The sequence below is a fragment of the Camelus dromedarius genome, chromosome 20, assembly GCF_036321535.1.
Source record: "Camelus dromedarius isolate mCamDro1 chromosome 20, mCamDro1.pat, whole genome shotgun sequence".
NCBI lineage: Eukaryota > Metazoa > Chordata > Mammalia > Artiodactyla > Camelidae > Camelus > Camelus dromedarius.
Window position 1 is genome coordinate 23,623,718 of NC_087455.1, and position 16,976 is coordinate 23,640,693.

At 36.5% G+C, this 16,976-nt stretch overlaps 1 protein-coding gene across 2 annotated transcripts; it reads right to left on the reverse strand.

The window, feature by feature from the left end:
• Window positions 1-6,897: 6,897 nt before the first annotated feature.
• ENY2 (ENY2 transcription and export complex 2 subunit) lies at window positions 6,898-16,874 on the reverse strand. Of its 2 annotated transcripts, none has more exons than XM_010985138.3 (5): window positions 16,716-16,874; window positions 15,251-15,327; window positions 11,593-11,663; window positions 10,274-10,348; window positions 6,898-7,852 (listed from the first exon to the last, which is right to left on the reverse strand). In XM_010985138.3, the coding sequence occupies exons 1-5, from the start codon at window positions 16,719-16,721 to the stop codon at window positions 7,776-7,778; spliced, it is 306 nt and encodes a 101-aa protein (XP_010983440.1). In that variant the 5' UTR covers window positions 16,722-16,874; the 3' UTR covers window positions 6,898-7,775. The 2 variants fall into 2 exon arrangements, with proteins under 2 accessions (XP_010983440.1, XP_010983441.1); XM_010985139.3 differs by having other exon boundaries at window positions 16,788-16,872.
• Window positions 16,875-16,976: the final 102 nt, after the last annotated feature.

The window sequence follows — 16,976 nt, forward strand, 5'->3', positions numbered from 1 at the left end:
GTGCACCAGGAAGTAAGACATACGGACAGGGCGAGGGTGTAGTTCAATGGTAGAGTGTGTGCTTAGCATACATGAGGTTCTGGGTTCAATCCCCAGTACCTCCAGTGAAATAAATAAGTAAATAAATAAACCTAATTTACACCCCCCCAAAACAAACAACAACAAAAAAATACGGTGAAAAAAGAAAGACTGTTTTTACAATCCTGAGAGAAGCTTTGCCAACAACCATAAAAGTCATCATTATCCTCTGATAATTCCTCTGAACCAGTGCATTTAAAAAATTGTCAATAAGAGCACCAGGATATAAAGTACATCTTTACTAAATAGTTTGCTGGCTTTCCCAGAGAGCAGGACTTAACTGCTTGTTTGAATTAAGGACAGTCGTTTTAATTTTTCTGAGAGAAAAGAAATTCCACACTCGGAATAACTTGGAAAGAATGATTTGTCTTGTCTGCTCACCTGGCAGGTATTTTTAACCATGTGAATGAGATAAAGCTTTCATTTCAAGCCCATTATGGTTTCTCCTTTAAAATAAAAAATTGTAAGCTTCCTAAGATTAGCAGCTGATGGGGAAGACCAGAATAGAGGCTGACATCCTTTCCAGACTTTGAAATGCTGGAGATGACTATCAGTTTCTTAAAAAAGAGAGATCTGTGGACACCTAGACACTATTGAAGACTCTTTCAGAAGTTACTTCTATCTTGATGGTGTTAAAGCTGAACTATAGATCTATAACTCTTTTTCTTTCTGATATAAACTCAATCAAAGATTTTGTCCTAGCTTACTATCTTTGATCTTAGAACCAAATCTTATTACAGTTAAACTTAGAAAGCCTTTGAGAATTCTGTTGTTCTTTGAGACAAGCCTTTTGGGCTTTGTAAAGTGAGGTAAAGAAGTTTTAACTCTATTTGCAAAATTATATGTATCTTAACAATCAAGATTTTCAATACTTGCAACGATTAAAACAAAAATTTGAAATTGATGGAATGCCCAACATATCATATATATGACATATATATGTTGTCCTGTTGAACCCAGCCCACAATTTAATGTTCTTACACAAGTTAGGAAATAACTTGAATAAGCCTTTACACTGATGTTTTAAAATAAGAAGACATGAGATTTATGTGTATTTGAAATGCATTGCCTTATTTTTGTGTTAATAAAGAGGAATATAATGCATTTATTTTGAAATACTTTATAATTATATTTTAGTATATGTTCCTGTGTAATTCTAAGAATTTTCTTTTGTGCATTTAAGTATATTATTCTGGGAAAGAATGTATAGGCTTCACTTTACTGCTAAAATAACACAAAAGCAGTTAAGAACCCTTCATTTAGGGAGACAGTGCAGATAGAGAAAAAACTAAGTCATGTAATTAGGATTTGAAGAACTAACAATTAGAGGCCTAGCAGAAGAGAAGTTAGTGAACAAGACTGAGAGATAGCAGCCATGAGTCGGGGGAAAAGTCGGATAGTTGTAGCATGGAAATCAAGAGAACGTGTCTGAGAAAGGAGGTCACTTGTACAATGCATCCAAGAGGTTGATTAAGGTAGTGAGTCTGCCTTGACCTTGATGTGAATAGCTTCAGTGGAATGTAATTTCCATGAGTGAATAAGTGGAAGGTGAAGTGGAGACAGCACCTAGAGACAACTCAGTCATGGAGCCTTCCTTGCTTTGAATGGAAGCAGAGAAATGCAGCTGTTCGTTTAGGCAGATCTGTGATCAGGGCATGGTTTTTATAAGAGATAGGAGCTGCTAGGCTAAATGACTGTGCTGCTTGGGCTACTGCAATAGGGAGAGAAACTTCTGATGGAAGAGAGAAGGGGACAACAGTGGGAGGGTAATTGTTGAGAAAGAGAGAGAAGCCCTGGGATTCAGAGCACAGGCAGAGGAAAAGCTGGACGTGTGGGTCCAGATTCAGGAAGGCTGGTAGGTTTGGTGATGGGGTGATGCTGGGTTCTTGTCTGCTTGTAGCTGCCCCTTGATAAAGCACGAGACAGTGTCGTTAGTGCAGGAGAAGAGTGTGAAATAGGCACGGCGGGGCGGGTAGGGAAATGTATATACCAGAAAAGTGCAGTAGAGTTCATGGGCAGTGAAAAGTGTTCATTGAGATTTGTCGTCACTCCTTCTTTTCCAGATTTTACTTTGAAAAATTTCAAACCTATCTGAAATAAGTATCTACATCCTCTTCCCTTTGATTCATATGTTCTATCTTTCTCTCTCTCCGTATTTAGTATATATATATGTTTGTTGTTGAACCATTGGAGAGTTAGTTATAATGTGACACTTCACCCCTAGAGACTTCACTGTGGAACAAGGACATTCTTCTTGAATACAGACACTACATTCAGGAATCTTAACACTGATAGCACAGTTCATGTTTAAAATTCTCCAGTTGTCCTAAATAATATTCTTAATAGTTGTGTTTTGTTTATTTACATATTTACATGTTGCTTTAAGTACTAATACCTCTTCATTCTCTTTTAACATAGAATGTTTCCTGACCTTTTTCCTTTTCTTTTTTTCTTTTCTTTCTTTCTTTTTTTTTTTTTAGTCTTTCATTCTTTCTCGACATTAACATTTTTGGAAAGTTCATGCCAGTTGTTTTTGAGAATGCTGTCATTGTTATTTTAGAATGGGACTTAGAAAAGGGTTGTGTGATTTTCCTCAACAAAGTTCAGGTGATCAGATGCACCCAGTGAGGAAGCACTCAGGGTAATTAGATTTAAGCAGGACTGTGTGCTGTTAAGAAAAAAGAGACGTTAAGTGAAGGGTAATTGTAAGGAAGCTGGAATGATAAACCATCAGACTAAGCGGGGAGGGAGGTGAAAACGTGGGGGGAGTGATGGATAATAATGATAAAGGGGTCGTTAGTTGACTGGAGGCCTCTACAAAGTGAAGAAATAATTCTATCAGGAGCAGAAAATGCAGCTGATCAGTGAAAGCATCCATGCTTTTTCACAAACTAGGTCTGCCAAAAGCCCAATGTTTATGGATGGGATAAAATATGGGAGATAAATGCCACGCACGAAACTGTTTTATGAGCACCATTACTAGGAGAAATGTACAGCATATATATAAGGACTTATAAAGTCCTTCACCATAACTTTGACTTTATGTTCCACCTCAGAAGAGGAGTACCCATAATTCTTATACGTTATTATACTCCCAGCACCTCTAGCAGAGAGGGGATGTGTTGTTGATAGGCAGCTGTCACATAGAACATGCTAAGTGACTAATGAAGTCATTAAGCACAATAATGGTAGAGCTAAGAAAACCAGAGCACTCACTCACACACTCTATTAGCCAAACTGAATGCTCCCCAGATCACCTGCACGTCACACGGGCTGTGGTTTAATGGACATCTCAATTTCCATGACTCTGCTCTGTGCCTCTTACCCCATCAAACCCAAATTACATAGGGGTAGTTGTCTAGGGAGGACAAATTCTCAAAGCTGTGCCCTCCACAAATAATTTTAGAATACGAAGGTATACAGTGACTGAAAGGTATTGTTATCACTTAATTTCAGTGATTCCAGGCACAAAGCCAGAACATCTACACATGGGGTGAGAACCAGCTGCTGTACTCAGAACTGTTTTATGAGCAACACTGAACCATGGGTGCAGATCCTGTCTGCCTTCATTCATTGACTTTCTCCACCATTGTCATCTTAAGCCAATATTCACTGAATGTCCGAAGGGTTTGATACTGACTATATAATAATTTATGTTTTTGCATATATACTTTTAACAAAGTGACATAGTATGGAAGAGGAAAATATGAATACTATTCCCTTTAAAAGGACTCTCAGACAGAGGAGCATAATGACAGGAAAAATACAGTGGAAATTATTTTCTTTAACTTTTTAGTAAGGATTTATATACTGTGCTTCTTTTTTGATAAAATAGCTAAAGTAGAATTATTTCAGTTGTGGTGTATGCTACTTAAATCAGCTTGCTGCATGAATTACTAAATTGGCTTCAGAAAATCATCTCAGCAAAACAATGTTTCCATCTCACTGTAGCCTCATCTTAGTTTATACCAGAAGCACATTCAGAAATACTTATATTAAGTTTTAATTCAATAACACTTTCATCTTGAAGAAGCTGGCTGGCCTGAATTGGAATTGGGCCTGTTGAAATAACACGTTTCAGTGAGCCCTGGAAAGAACAGACTTCAAGTGTCCCCTGGTGGCTGATAAGTAGAATAGCCAAATATAATTCAAAGTCTGGAATAAACAAGCTTTCTCTGTTACCATTTATTTATTCATTTATTTAAAAGAACTTATCAAGAAGTTACTCTGTTACACGCTAAAGATCAAAAGACAAATGGGATATGAGGGTAAATCATAGTGAAATGAGGGTAAATAATTTCAACTCTCCCTGTTAAGTGTTACTAGTGACATTTTTTCTATTCCAATCAAGTTACGTTGGTCTTTATTTTTGTAGGTATTCTTGTGGCAATTAATACTATTCAGAAATTCTTAAAATATAAAATAGATATATCCCACACAAGTGTAATTCTTTAATCTAGAAAACACATAGTAAGTATGTATTTCTAGTTTTACCTAGGAGTAAGATGAATCCATACTGTTTTTCCTAGTTATCCATAATTGCTTTTTACAATTATCCTATTAATAATACTTGCAGTTTTTAAAATTATTTTTATTCTTTCCAGGTCAGCGTTATCAGATCTAGTAGGCAGATGAGGAAACTGAGGCAGAAGAGACAGCCTTACCTGATGAGAAAAGGAAGCACCTCATAAATACTATCGCTTCTTGTTTTTTAACACAGACGTAACAGATGAGATTACAGCTCAAATTGTCTGATTGCACTTGGTAGATTCATCCAATGACTTTTGTGTGGTTTCTATTGGTAAATATGAGGTGTTTTATGAAGTCAGTGAGTAACGTGAGACAGCCGTTTACAAGAAGGGTCACAGCACACATGCACTCATTGGATCATCTCCAATACCAGCTACTGAGCAGCTGTCGCAATTCTCTTGAGTTGGATGGAGTCTTTTTTCAAGTTATGAAAAGTCCCATATCCAGTTACCAATCCCCAGCATCATCCATGCCCTGGCTTGGCACTGCTCAACCGAATGATACGCTTGTAATGCCAGAGCAAAGTGATTACATAAATAATTTAGTTGGGTCTTCTTTAATTTTATGCAGGAGATTATAGTAATCCTAATTAGTATTTTAGTCACCCAGTACTGTCAAGTAACAGTAATCTCCTATTGAATTTCCAACACTGAGCACAAAAGGGTACAAGATTTTTAAAGAATGTATTCCTAGTTTACATAAATCAATGAGTCAAAACATACACAAAGTTGGTTTATTTGAAAGATATCAGTGGTTCTAGATGCAAGCTACAAGATAATTTTTTAAGATGTCAAAAAAACCTAGAGGTGTTGAGTTCTTGGCGTTATCATTTTAAAGCTATGCTCTTTAGTATTTTGAATTGCTATCAAGTATTTTCAATTCAGCTGTTTTTGTCCCATAAACATATTTTCATAATAACTTGCTTTCCATTTTCTCATATGTGCTTTTGAGTCATTAAAATAGTATCTCTGAGCAGTTTTTGGTTTGCTTTCATATATAGTGGTATGAAATAAGAACTATTTGTTTTTAACATTTCTTACATACCATTTAAGATTGTTTCCTTTCTGTTAATGGGTAGCAGAATGATGACTAACTATCATTACTTTAGATCATTGCTTTTATAAGAGATGAAGGGAAAAAAAAACTCATGATTTTTGTGTCTTGGACTCAAAATTTACATATTTAAGTCTAGTTGGTTCGACTACACTTAAAATATAAATTCATCAGAAAGATAAAGTTGTATCTGCAGAACATGAAACAAAAATTAACATTAAGTCCTCAACTACAGTTATATTGTTACCATCTTTTGTTTTCCCATGTTCATTTACTAGCTTATTCATATATTCATTCCCTCATTCATTGATCCACAAATAAGTATCACACAAAGTAAAAAAAGTCATGTTTCTTCCCCTCCAGGAGATGCACGCTAAAATCAGAAAACCACTGTGCTGAAAAAAGATTATGCACAGGTACTTCTCACAGAAAAACAATGATAGGGAATCTAAAACTAGAGAGAGAAATATCAGAATGTTTTGGCTTTTGAAGGGCAAGTAGGAGTGAGGTAAGTAGAAGAGCTTTCTAGGTTGGTATTTTTTCAAATGTATTTAGAGATGAAACAACCTGCTGCTTTTGGGGACCCTTTAGACTAACCAGAGAAATAAATAAGTGGCAGATCGAGAAGGGCCTGGGTGCTATGGCTGAGCTTGACTTTTACCCTGCAAACCAGGAAAAGTCACTGAAATTTCAAGTAGGGGAATAACATGAGTAGGCTTGGGTTTTAGTAAGGTCACTTAGGCAATAGCATGGAAGCCATATTGGGGGGCAGTGGGCAGGGAAGTATTCCGGAGCCTACTGCACTCATCTGGGCTTGAACTAAGAGGGCAGGGAGTGCACCATTTACAGCCTTGCTACAAAGGGGTCTTTATCAGCAGCAAAAGCATATTTGGGGAGCTTATCTGAAATCCAGAATCTTGTGCCATATCCCTCACCTTCATTCAGTATTTTAACAAATTCCTCGGGTAATCTGTACATCTGGGAGGCACCACTCACAGAGAAGAGCAACACAGGAGGGAAAAAAAAAAAAGAAAAAAAAACCACTCTGAGGTATGGTCAGTTTGAGGTGTTTATGGACATTCACGGAAGCTGGTCCAGAGCAGCTGAGTGTATGGATCTGGAGGCTGGGTTGGAGATGCAATTTACCATTTATCAATCTCTCAGTATTTGAAGCCATGATCCGACCCAAGTTTCCTGGCATTTGCCCAGGAAATTATATCATTAGGCAGACGGCCCAGAGGGAGCACTAAGAAACATCATTATTTAAAGTTCCACACAGCAAAAGGTATCCACAAGAAACAGAAGGAGTCTCCAGTGATAGGTATAAACGTGAGGAGTGGGAAGAAAGTTCCAAGTGGCAGGATGGTCACCATTCTCATTTTCCAGCAGAGGTCACATAAATATATACAAAAGTCCATGGATTTGGCAATCTTGATGTCAGAGTAAAGCTATGGGTGGAGATTATTTCCCATTAAGTTCTTTCTTGACCTTAGTATGTGGGGATGCAATTTAGTTTCTGCTTTCAAAGTTCAGATGAGTAGAGTATGTGAGAGGAGCTTGGTATGGAGCCAGTTTGCAAGTGTTCTCTCTTCCAATGAGATGGTTAAATTCTTTGAGGAATAAGGAAGGCACATAAAGATGAGTAAGACCCAGTCCTAACCCTTAGCATTTATAACAGTTAAGAAATAAGATATCTGTAGTACAAGATGAGACATATATTATAAAATATTATAGGGATTCAAAAGAATACACTATATCCAAACAATCAGAAGAGGCTGCCTGCTTCTCCTCAGTTAGTACAGAGATTTGCTTACTTACATTTACATAGTTAATACTTAAACTATATTAATTGCTGACTTTTTCTCACAACAAATCTGATGAATTATTAATAAAGTCCCATTTATTCCAAAATCCAAGGAAACGTCAAACTCATTCATGAGATATTTATTAAAATAACACATTTAAGGAAAAAAATCAATACAATGTATACATCATTACTGAAAACTGTATACCATCATACAAAAAAGGATTTTATTTTGGGAAACTGATTCCTAATTTATGGCAAGTTTTACTTTCAGAAATAAAACCACAAAACAACACAATCTAATTCAATCTTAAAGGCTGGCATGCTGAGCAAGGAATGTTCTTATTCTTTGTAGGAGCTCCTTCTTTACACTGTCAGGTACCAGGGCTGAAATATAAAAAGAAAAATATAAGAGTAAGAAGATTCCATTTAATTAATCTGTCAATTTGAGATTTGATATTTTATTCAGGATTATCAATAAAATAATTTCATAAATAACTCTCATGCTTCAATAAAAAAATAGGTAAAGGCATCTGAGAAATTTGCAATTCATTATTTGAATGAACTATCCAGTACCTGAAAATACTGTGGGAAAATTCTTTAAACTAAGAGTGGAAAAAGGCCTTTTTTAAACACAGAGGCTGCAACAGATTGACAAATTTGATTAAAAAGCAACAACTTAATAAGCTTGGTGAAAATCACCATAAATGAAAACAAAAACTGAGAGTATACTCTAACAAAAGAGGGGTAATCTCTCTACTATACAATTTCCTCAACTTGGTAAAAAAAGATCAGCCGGCTTACAGAAAAATTAGCAAAGGAGATTAAGAACAAAGAGGGGCTTAACTTCGTAACAGAAATGAAAATTAATACCACATTCAGATAGCATGTTTGACAATCAGATTGGCAAAAAACCCAAAGGTCAGTAATATATGTATTAGCAAGATTGAGGGAAAACTAGTGCTCTCATATTAGCTGGTGGGAGAAATAGTAAACTGAAACAACATTTTTGGGAAGGTAATTTGGCAATATTGTATTGAAATAAATGCACATACTCTCTTGAATCAGCAAAGATGCAAAAACTTCAACAGTAGTTGTATTATATTTTTAAAATTTTGAACCATGTTACTGTATTATCTACTGAGAATATTAAGCTAAAAATGCTCTTTGAAATTTGTATTAATATTCAATGTCAATAAACAAATTTACACTATCTTCCCCCCTTTTGGCTACTAATAAGGAATAGGGAATAAACTTCTAATGTTACTTGCTTGTATCCAGAGGTAATGAAAATTTCAGATACAGTTCAATATTTCTATAAAAAAATCCACAAATACAGAAATCAAATAAGATAGATACTTCTTTTTTTAAATTGTATAGTTTAAGCCTGCCTAGAAATAAAGACTATATAGTTAATTCAGGTCTACTGGAAATGTAATCAATATGTATATTAAATATACTTTTAATCAACATTATGGTGATTGAGAACAGATCAGTTGTTTTGGGGTAACCAATAGGGTATGACTATAAAGGAAAAGCTTGAGAGACTCTTTAGGGTATGGTTACATGAATCTAATACACAGGTTCACAGAACTGAACACTAAAAAAAAGGTCAATTTTACTGTACAATATTGCTGTCAATTTAAAAAATAAATCCTAATCTTGCTAATAGAAAGAAGACTACAAACATAAAAGAAAAGATTAATTTTTACTTCTCTTTTCCTTGTTTGCTCATTCTCCAGCCGGGGGATTACAAGGGATTGAAATGTCCTAGACATAAGCACGGAAGGAGAAGCAGAGGACAATTTCTAGCCTGTATAACCAGTTCTTAAATGTTAACAGATTAAGCATAAATTACAGAAGAAAAATAGAAAAGTAAAAATCATTTAAAAATACAAATCCATGGGGGGAACAATAAATACTATTTTTTCCCCTTTGAGATATGCCTGCTTAACCAAAAAGGTCATATTCAGCTGTAAACAGCTCTAAGAGATGGCTGGGAAGGGCCATGGAATGTTTAGCTCCTTGCCAGGTGGTAGCGAGTTCAGGGAAAGTATCCTCGTACTCTCTAGTAATTTTCTTTACCTTCACAGCTGAATTCCTGCTTCTACTTATTACTACAAAAACAAAACAGAAACAAAAACAAAAAACCAAAAAACAACACAACTTTCTCAAAATCAATGAAAATAATCTAGTTACACCTCATATATGATGTAGTTCCTGACTTAATATCTATCACGTATTTATCAGTGTTAATGTACTATTTCCTCTTTCCTTTGGCTTCTGTAAACAAGGCATTAAAAGGAGACACTAAGAAGGTGGCTGAAGTATAAGTCTTAAATATGAATTACCCTGACCATGAAGTTATGGAGCTACCAAACTCTTAATCAGACATTCAAGAAAAGTTTTGTTTTTAATAGGAAAGAGCACAATGACTTGGCTGGAGTAAAACTCTGATTAGGATAAAGTTTATAAATCCTAGCTTCAGGTAATGCTTGCCTTTAAAAAATCCCATTTAAAAAAAAATTATGTATTTAACATAGTAACATAGTATTTTAACAGCCGTATCAACTTACATTTATATACTGTTTTAAGAGTGCAAAAACACTTTATGCCTCTTGTTTGTTGCTCAAGACCATGCAAGGAAGTTAGTGAGGAAACTCTAACTCCTCCCAAAGAGGAGATGCAAGTACCCATATAATTCTGGGAAGGGTGCTTTTCATCGTAAAAAGAAAAAGCTGAACCAGCAAGAGAGAAAAAAATCAGGTCTTAGCACACGGCTCCTTTCACACAATTTCTATTCCTTACCTCTGCCTTTTGGTGTGATTTCTGCCACCAAGTCATCAACAGTAACGTGTTCTAGTCCTTTTTCTTTAATTACCTCTTATGCAAAAGCAAAAAACAAATCATATCATTTAAAATCATTATCTGTAAGAAAGATTTTCATAGAGGAAGGGTTAAGATCATGTTTTTAGAGTGCAGACTGGTCTTTAAAAAAAAAAAAGAGGACACTTCTTTTTTTCTTTTCAAATGAAGATTTAGTTCAACCTTAAATACAGTAAGTATTCACCAAATCAAAATCATAAAACAATTATAACAGAGTGAATTTAAACTGTAAATTCAAATCTAATATTTATAAAAAGCTGGGAATTTACAATTGCACAGACTTTATTTCACTATACTCATACCAGCTCTTGAACATGGAGGGGGAAAAAGCTATTATTTGAGTCTAACTCGTAATTTCACAGCCCCAAATTAAAGTACAGAACAACTCCTTTGCTCCTTTCTCTTCTCAATGCTGGGCCAAAAGAAAGAGAAGGAGGAAAGCAATTAACACTTACTGGACCCCTATTATGTGCTGGGCGCTTTACTTCATTTAATTTCATCATTTAATATTCACAATAATTTAATGGGCTGGGCATTCTTCCCACTTCACAGGTGAGGCAAATGAGGATTAAAGATTAAATAGCTCATTCAAACATGACTTGAAATCCAGCTCTAGTCTTTTACCAGTGAAGGTCTGTATGATCTCAAAGTCTATGCTTTTACTAACTTGCCACATTGCCTTCTTAGAGTTAATGATATAAATAGTCCCTATTATCATTATTGTTTGTAGAGACCATTACAATACAATGAGAATTCACTGTAAATATCCAGGATTCCATTTTACCAAAAGCTGAGCCAGAAAGGAAGGAGGCTCATCTATCTAGTGGCATCATCATCAATATCCAGCAATTTAACAAGTTTCCATTCTACATTTTTTAAAGACAGGAGATGTAATTCCTGTAAGTCTGTCAACCTTAAAGTGCTCAACTTGTTATTAAGTTAAAACAGACTAGGAATAACATGTTTCACTTTGAGCATACCAGGAAAGATAAGATTCCATGCCACAGAAAATCCTGACTCACTTAATGTTTTAAGAGACACACAAAGAAAACAGGTCTACAAATCATCACTGAGAGAAGGTTATCATTGCCACAGGATTCAATTTTCTATTTGTTTATAAAATTATACTTGAGCACTCAATATCAATATATCTTAAAATACTATATTTTTTTCTAGTGAATTTCAAACCAGCACAGTTGAGAGCAATGGAATTAGCTTATCTTCTAAATGAAACTGATTACCTTTACAGTGTGCCTTCAACTGATCCTTCCAGCCACATTCAATTAATTTAGCTCTCAGCAATTCTTTGAGGCTGTTGAAAAAGAAGTGTTTCCAAATTAAACTACAACAGCATACAATATCTTAGATAGGAATGTTTGAAGCAAAGTTTCAACTGTTCAGTTAAAAATCCCCTGCCTTCCAGTTACAAAACTTCAGTTCAACCATGACCTAATTTTGGTTCTATCACTTAAAAGTTTTTTGATCTTACGCGAGTCATTTAAACTCTGGGTCTTATTCTTGTCATCAATCAAGTTCAATGAAGTGGGTGGAGTACAATACTTCTTATGAAAACCTAGTTTCTGGTCTTCTTACATACTTTCTACTTCCCTCCACCAAAAGGAATATTGTGGGTTTTGTACAATGTCAAAAGGTATTAGTTGAGTTTGAAGCAGCTGCACTGTTGAAATCTTAAAAACTCCAAAATCCATTATCTCTCTCTGACCTCACAGACTTCCCCCTCCCTCTTACCCACTAACCTTCTAAATTATACATTAACTATGGTGTTTAATTCTAAAACACATTTTAATATTTCAGTAATTGGCATGCCTATCATAATTTAATTGGCAGTATTTTCTTTATTCTTACTGGTAAAAAAAATAACGGTGTGTATTGCAACTAATGGCATCATGGGTACAATAAAATACTTTATCCCTTTGCCATGCCTCCTCTTAAAAAACCCTCAATCTTCAACCTAAATCATCTCATTTCTTAGCTTAAACATGTCACATCCCAAACCAAACCGCTTCTTTTTCAATATTCCTGACATCTACTACGTGACATTTTCATCTCAGCGTTTAATTAAGTCTTTTAATCTTAATAGGACCAAACTCCAACTCCTGCTTCTCTTCCACCTCAACCTGTTCTTGTCAAAATGCCAACTGGGTCCTCAAGCCAGAAGCCTTGGCAGCGTCCTTCACTCAGCAATTCTGATTAACACTAACATCCAATCCATAAGCATATCCTATCGGTTCTGGTTTTATTTTAAAAATTTTTTTGCTGTTAACTGTGAGCACATGCCCATTTATTTTTGAAATGATCGTTCTGTGTTTTTTTTTTTAATGGAGGATTAAACCCAGGGCCTTGTGCATTCTAAATATGTGCCCTACCAGTGAGCTATACCAATCACCTATTTTATTATTTTTAAAATTATTATTATTTTTTAATGGTGGTACTGGGGGTTGAACCCAGGACCTCCTACATGCTAAGCACATTCTCTGCCACTGAGGTATTCCTCATCCCCTGGTTCCAGTTTTAAAACACATATCTGAAATCCAAATGTTTTTTACCACCTCTGCCATTACTACAGAGCCACCATTGTCTCTTGACTAGATTGTTGCCAAAACCTCCTAACTTGTCCCCCTGATTGTTCCTGTGTACAGTTCCTTCTCCTCCCACTGCTCAGAACCCTCCAGTGGCTTCCCAATTTACTCCAAATAAAGTTCTGAGTCTTTACTACAGCGTAAGTGACCTTCCGTGGTCTGCCCCCTCCCCAGTGATGGCTCTGACTTTATCGTTTCTCTCCCTCTCCCAATTTACTCAGTCTCATTAGCTTCTATGGGTTCCTCAAAATGCCAGGCAAGCTCCTGTCTCAAGAGCTTAGAGGCCCCTCATACCCTCATATCCTTTTGATCTCTTATCAGTGAAGCCTTGTTTTTTTTTCTATCCAAAATTACACACCTGATTATTCTCTGCTTTATTTTGCCTCTAGAACTCATCACCATGACACATTACACATCTATTTTCTGTCTCCTCCCATTAGACTGTGAATTGTATAAAAGAACCGACTTCACTACTGTATCTCCAGCACCTCAACAGTACATGGTATTAAGTAGAAACTCAGTAACTTTGAGCTGCATGATGGAAATACAAATAAACAATACATAATCCCCTATGCTTATCACTGGCAATCCTCTTAGTTTCTCAAGACACTGTTCTAGAGGCCTTCTTCCTCATTCCTTATTCCTCATATCAAGGGTTGTTGACTTTACTTTAAAAAAAATTCTAAGTTCTCCTTTCCATTTTTGTTGTTTTTCACTTTTAATCTCATGTTATCTTTTGCAATCTATCTCTAGCCCTTCAAGTCTCTGCTCCACACTGCCAAAGTAACATTCCTCAAGTGCAGATGTGATCTAGTCATTCCTTTTCTTAAAATTTTTTAATGACTCCCACCACCCAAGGATGAATTCAACAGTAGTTTCTGCAAACCCACCATCCATTTCCCTGCCATTTCTTTGACAGTAAAAACACTCCACAACTCTCGGTGTAAGAAATCTGGGTTGGGCTCTAGCAATGGAAATGTGACCTAGGCAAGGCTGATCATGAATGATCTGTTACCTAAGTAAGATCGTAATCAAGCTAGGTCCTTTGCTGAAACTACTAGGGGGAAGGCAGTCTCAGCTGGAGGGATGTAAAGTTTCAACCGCTAATCTCTGCCACCCTGTGGGTACTGCCTTCTTGAGAATAAAGCCAATACAGAGGGAAGCAGAGATGAGAGAGAGAGAAGACATTCTTGGCAACAATTTTTGAGTACCTGGAGCGAGTGGTGCCTGAAGAACCCTTAAGCCCTAGACTTTTAGTTACATGAGCTTATATATTTCCATTGTTTGAGCCAGTTCCTGAGTTCAGTTTATCATTTTCAATTGAAAGATTTCCGATTATACAAAAGCCACACTCTTCCTGTCCACTATCTTTCACATTTTAATTGTGCAGTTCCCCAGAATATTATGTTGTAACAAATCTCTTTGCTTTGGTTCCATCTGCCTAGATTGTCATCCCTCCTTTATTGGGTTGGGGAATGGCTAATCTTTCTCTCCCGGCTTAAGTACCTCTTTTACTATTCTGTGAGACATTTACTGATCACATTAACCTCCAGGTAGAGCTGAAAGATCCCTCTTGTTTTTTATATATATTTCTCTCATACAATTTATCATCCCACTCCAGGAAGTCTTTTTTGATTCCTTTGTACTTCCAAACCTGTTCATTCTTCAAATATTTACTTGGCTAATTATGTGCTAAGCATGATGCTGGGTTTATTTCTGCTGTCAAGAAACTCTGATTATATTGGAGGATACAAACTAGCAAAGTAGGTGGTTACAATACAAGGTGATTAAAAGCTATGACAGGACAAGGTATGTGGGAGTTAACAGATTCCTAGAAGAGATGATATTTAAATTAAGACCTGAATGATGAGCTAGAATTAAAGACGGGAGGGAGGAAGAAGAATGTTTCCGAGAGTAGGAATAGCACATGCTACTCTCAGGTTAAAAGAGTTTGGTAATTGAAACTGGTTCTCTCATGTTGTCTCCCTGTTAAAAACTGAGTAACATTGTATCTTCAATTGTAGTTATTTGAGTATGCATTTTTCTTCTCCATTAGATTATATATTTTTTGAGAGTCATTTCTTGTTCATCTTTCTACATTATCTCCTTCCAAGTCTCGCAATATTGAACAGAACTAATCACTTTTTTAGAGATGACAAGAATTGAAGCTTTTGATAATCTCAATTTTCTGTAATTACTTCCACTGACATCAGTTTTGTTATTTGATATTTAGATTCTCATAACACAACTATAATTTAAAGATGTTAAATTTAATTAATTAACATAATCTGTTACTTACCGTTCTCTTTCTCCAGTTTCTATCAACTTTTGGTTAATCGCTGCTCTCATCTGCGCATCTTTGTTCATCTTGCTAACCTGAACATCAACATGTACTTTCAGATATAGAATACTTACAAAGCATTTTTTTCTAAATCCTCTAGGCAAGCACCTCAACATGTTTAACATTCTGTCAACTGAAGGGGTGATAAATTTCAACAATGTGTTAATTCATTACTCTTAGTATTATTTACTGCATCCCAAGAAGTCATAATGATGAACTATTCAGTTTTCTTCCCCCATATACTCTTTATCAGTAAGTCTTTGGATAATAATAATTACTGTAACATTTATTAAACATTTATGTGCCTGGCACTGGGTTAACACATTGACTTTTTATCTCATTTAATTCCCAGATCTTATTCTTTTATGTAAGTAGTATTAAGATAATTTGTATTTTACAGATGAGGAAACTGAGGCACTGAGATAGTAAACTGGTAAAAAGAGGATTTAAACTCAGGTACTGTGACCCTAGAAGCTCCCAAACACTTTAACAGCACATAATTGCTAATCATTTCCGCACCTTAACTGCATTCACAATTTTGGGGGAACTATATTACCTAACTATCAATAAGAGATTAAACACACCTGGTGAAAAGTGTAATTTCCTAGTAAAGCTTTAAGTGCTTTACTTTACTTTTCACTAGGATATATCCAGAATTACAACTGTCAAACTAGCTTTAAGTTTGTGTGTGTGCTCGCTGTTTACCAAAGAGCTTGCTGGTGGGTTAAAGAGAAAACAAATCTCAAACTAACTCTTAACTTAGAAAATTCTCAATTTTTAGTAAAAACAAACAAAACAGTGCAGAAAGGAGAGTAAGGTTAGGTTGTAAAACTTGGGATAAGCTAACATTACTCCACTCATCTGTCACTAACTTGAGACAACTTGTGTTGTCTCCAACCTCGCTTATATGAAAACTTAGACTGGCAATGAGTTTTCAGAGTTGATTTTCTTTCTTTTTTTGAGTGGAACAGGAAAAAGGAGAGGTTGAAAAGGGACTAGGAAATGTTTGCTTTTGAAGTTGGAGGCTAACATTTTCAAAATAATATAAGGTCTAGACAGTACCATTCCTAGAATATTTAACTTGATCTTGCCTTGGCCCCTAAAATACAGATAGTGACCTTGGACAAGTCAGTTCTTCAAGGCCTCAGTTTTCTCACTGGTAAAACAAGGGCGCTAGGGGATCCCTCCCAGTTCAGACATTCTTTGGGAAAATAGAACAGGGCGGAGACAGCGGGAGAGGCGGGAGGGGAGGAGCCAGAAAACAAAGCGAGGACTGGCTTCAGGCCAACTCCGGTAGCACGCCCTGTCGGAGAGCCCTACAGGCCCGCGAGCGCGGGTCGGGGAAGCTAACGAAAGACAGCACATCGAAACGAGCCTGGGCTGGGCCCGGGTCCCGGCCCTGAGGACCACGGGCATAGCTCACCACCATCACCGCGGGCGAGGGCCGTCCCTTCCCAGCGACGAAATGACCCTTGCGCTGACGACCGTTACCTACCACAGTCTTCGGCTGCCCGGACCTAGACCCTCAGTAGCTCGGGCACCTAAGCACACAGAAAGCTAGCACACGCATTTCCGGGGCGGGTCTCGCCACTCTGCCTATAATGTGAGAATTTAACCAGCGCGGGCCGCCTCCTGGTCGCTCCGCCTTCTGGGTAAGAGAGTCCAGCTCCTGCTGTCGTATGAG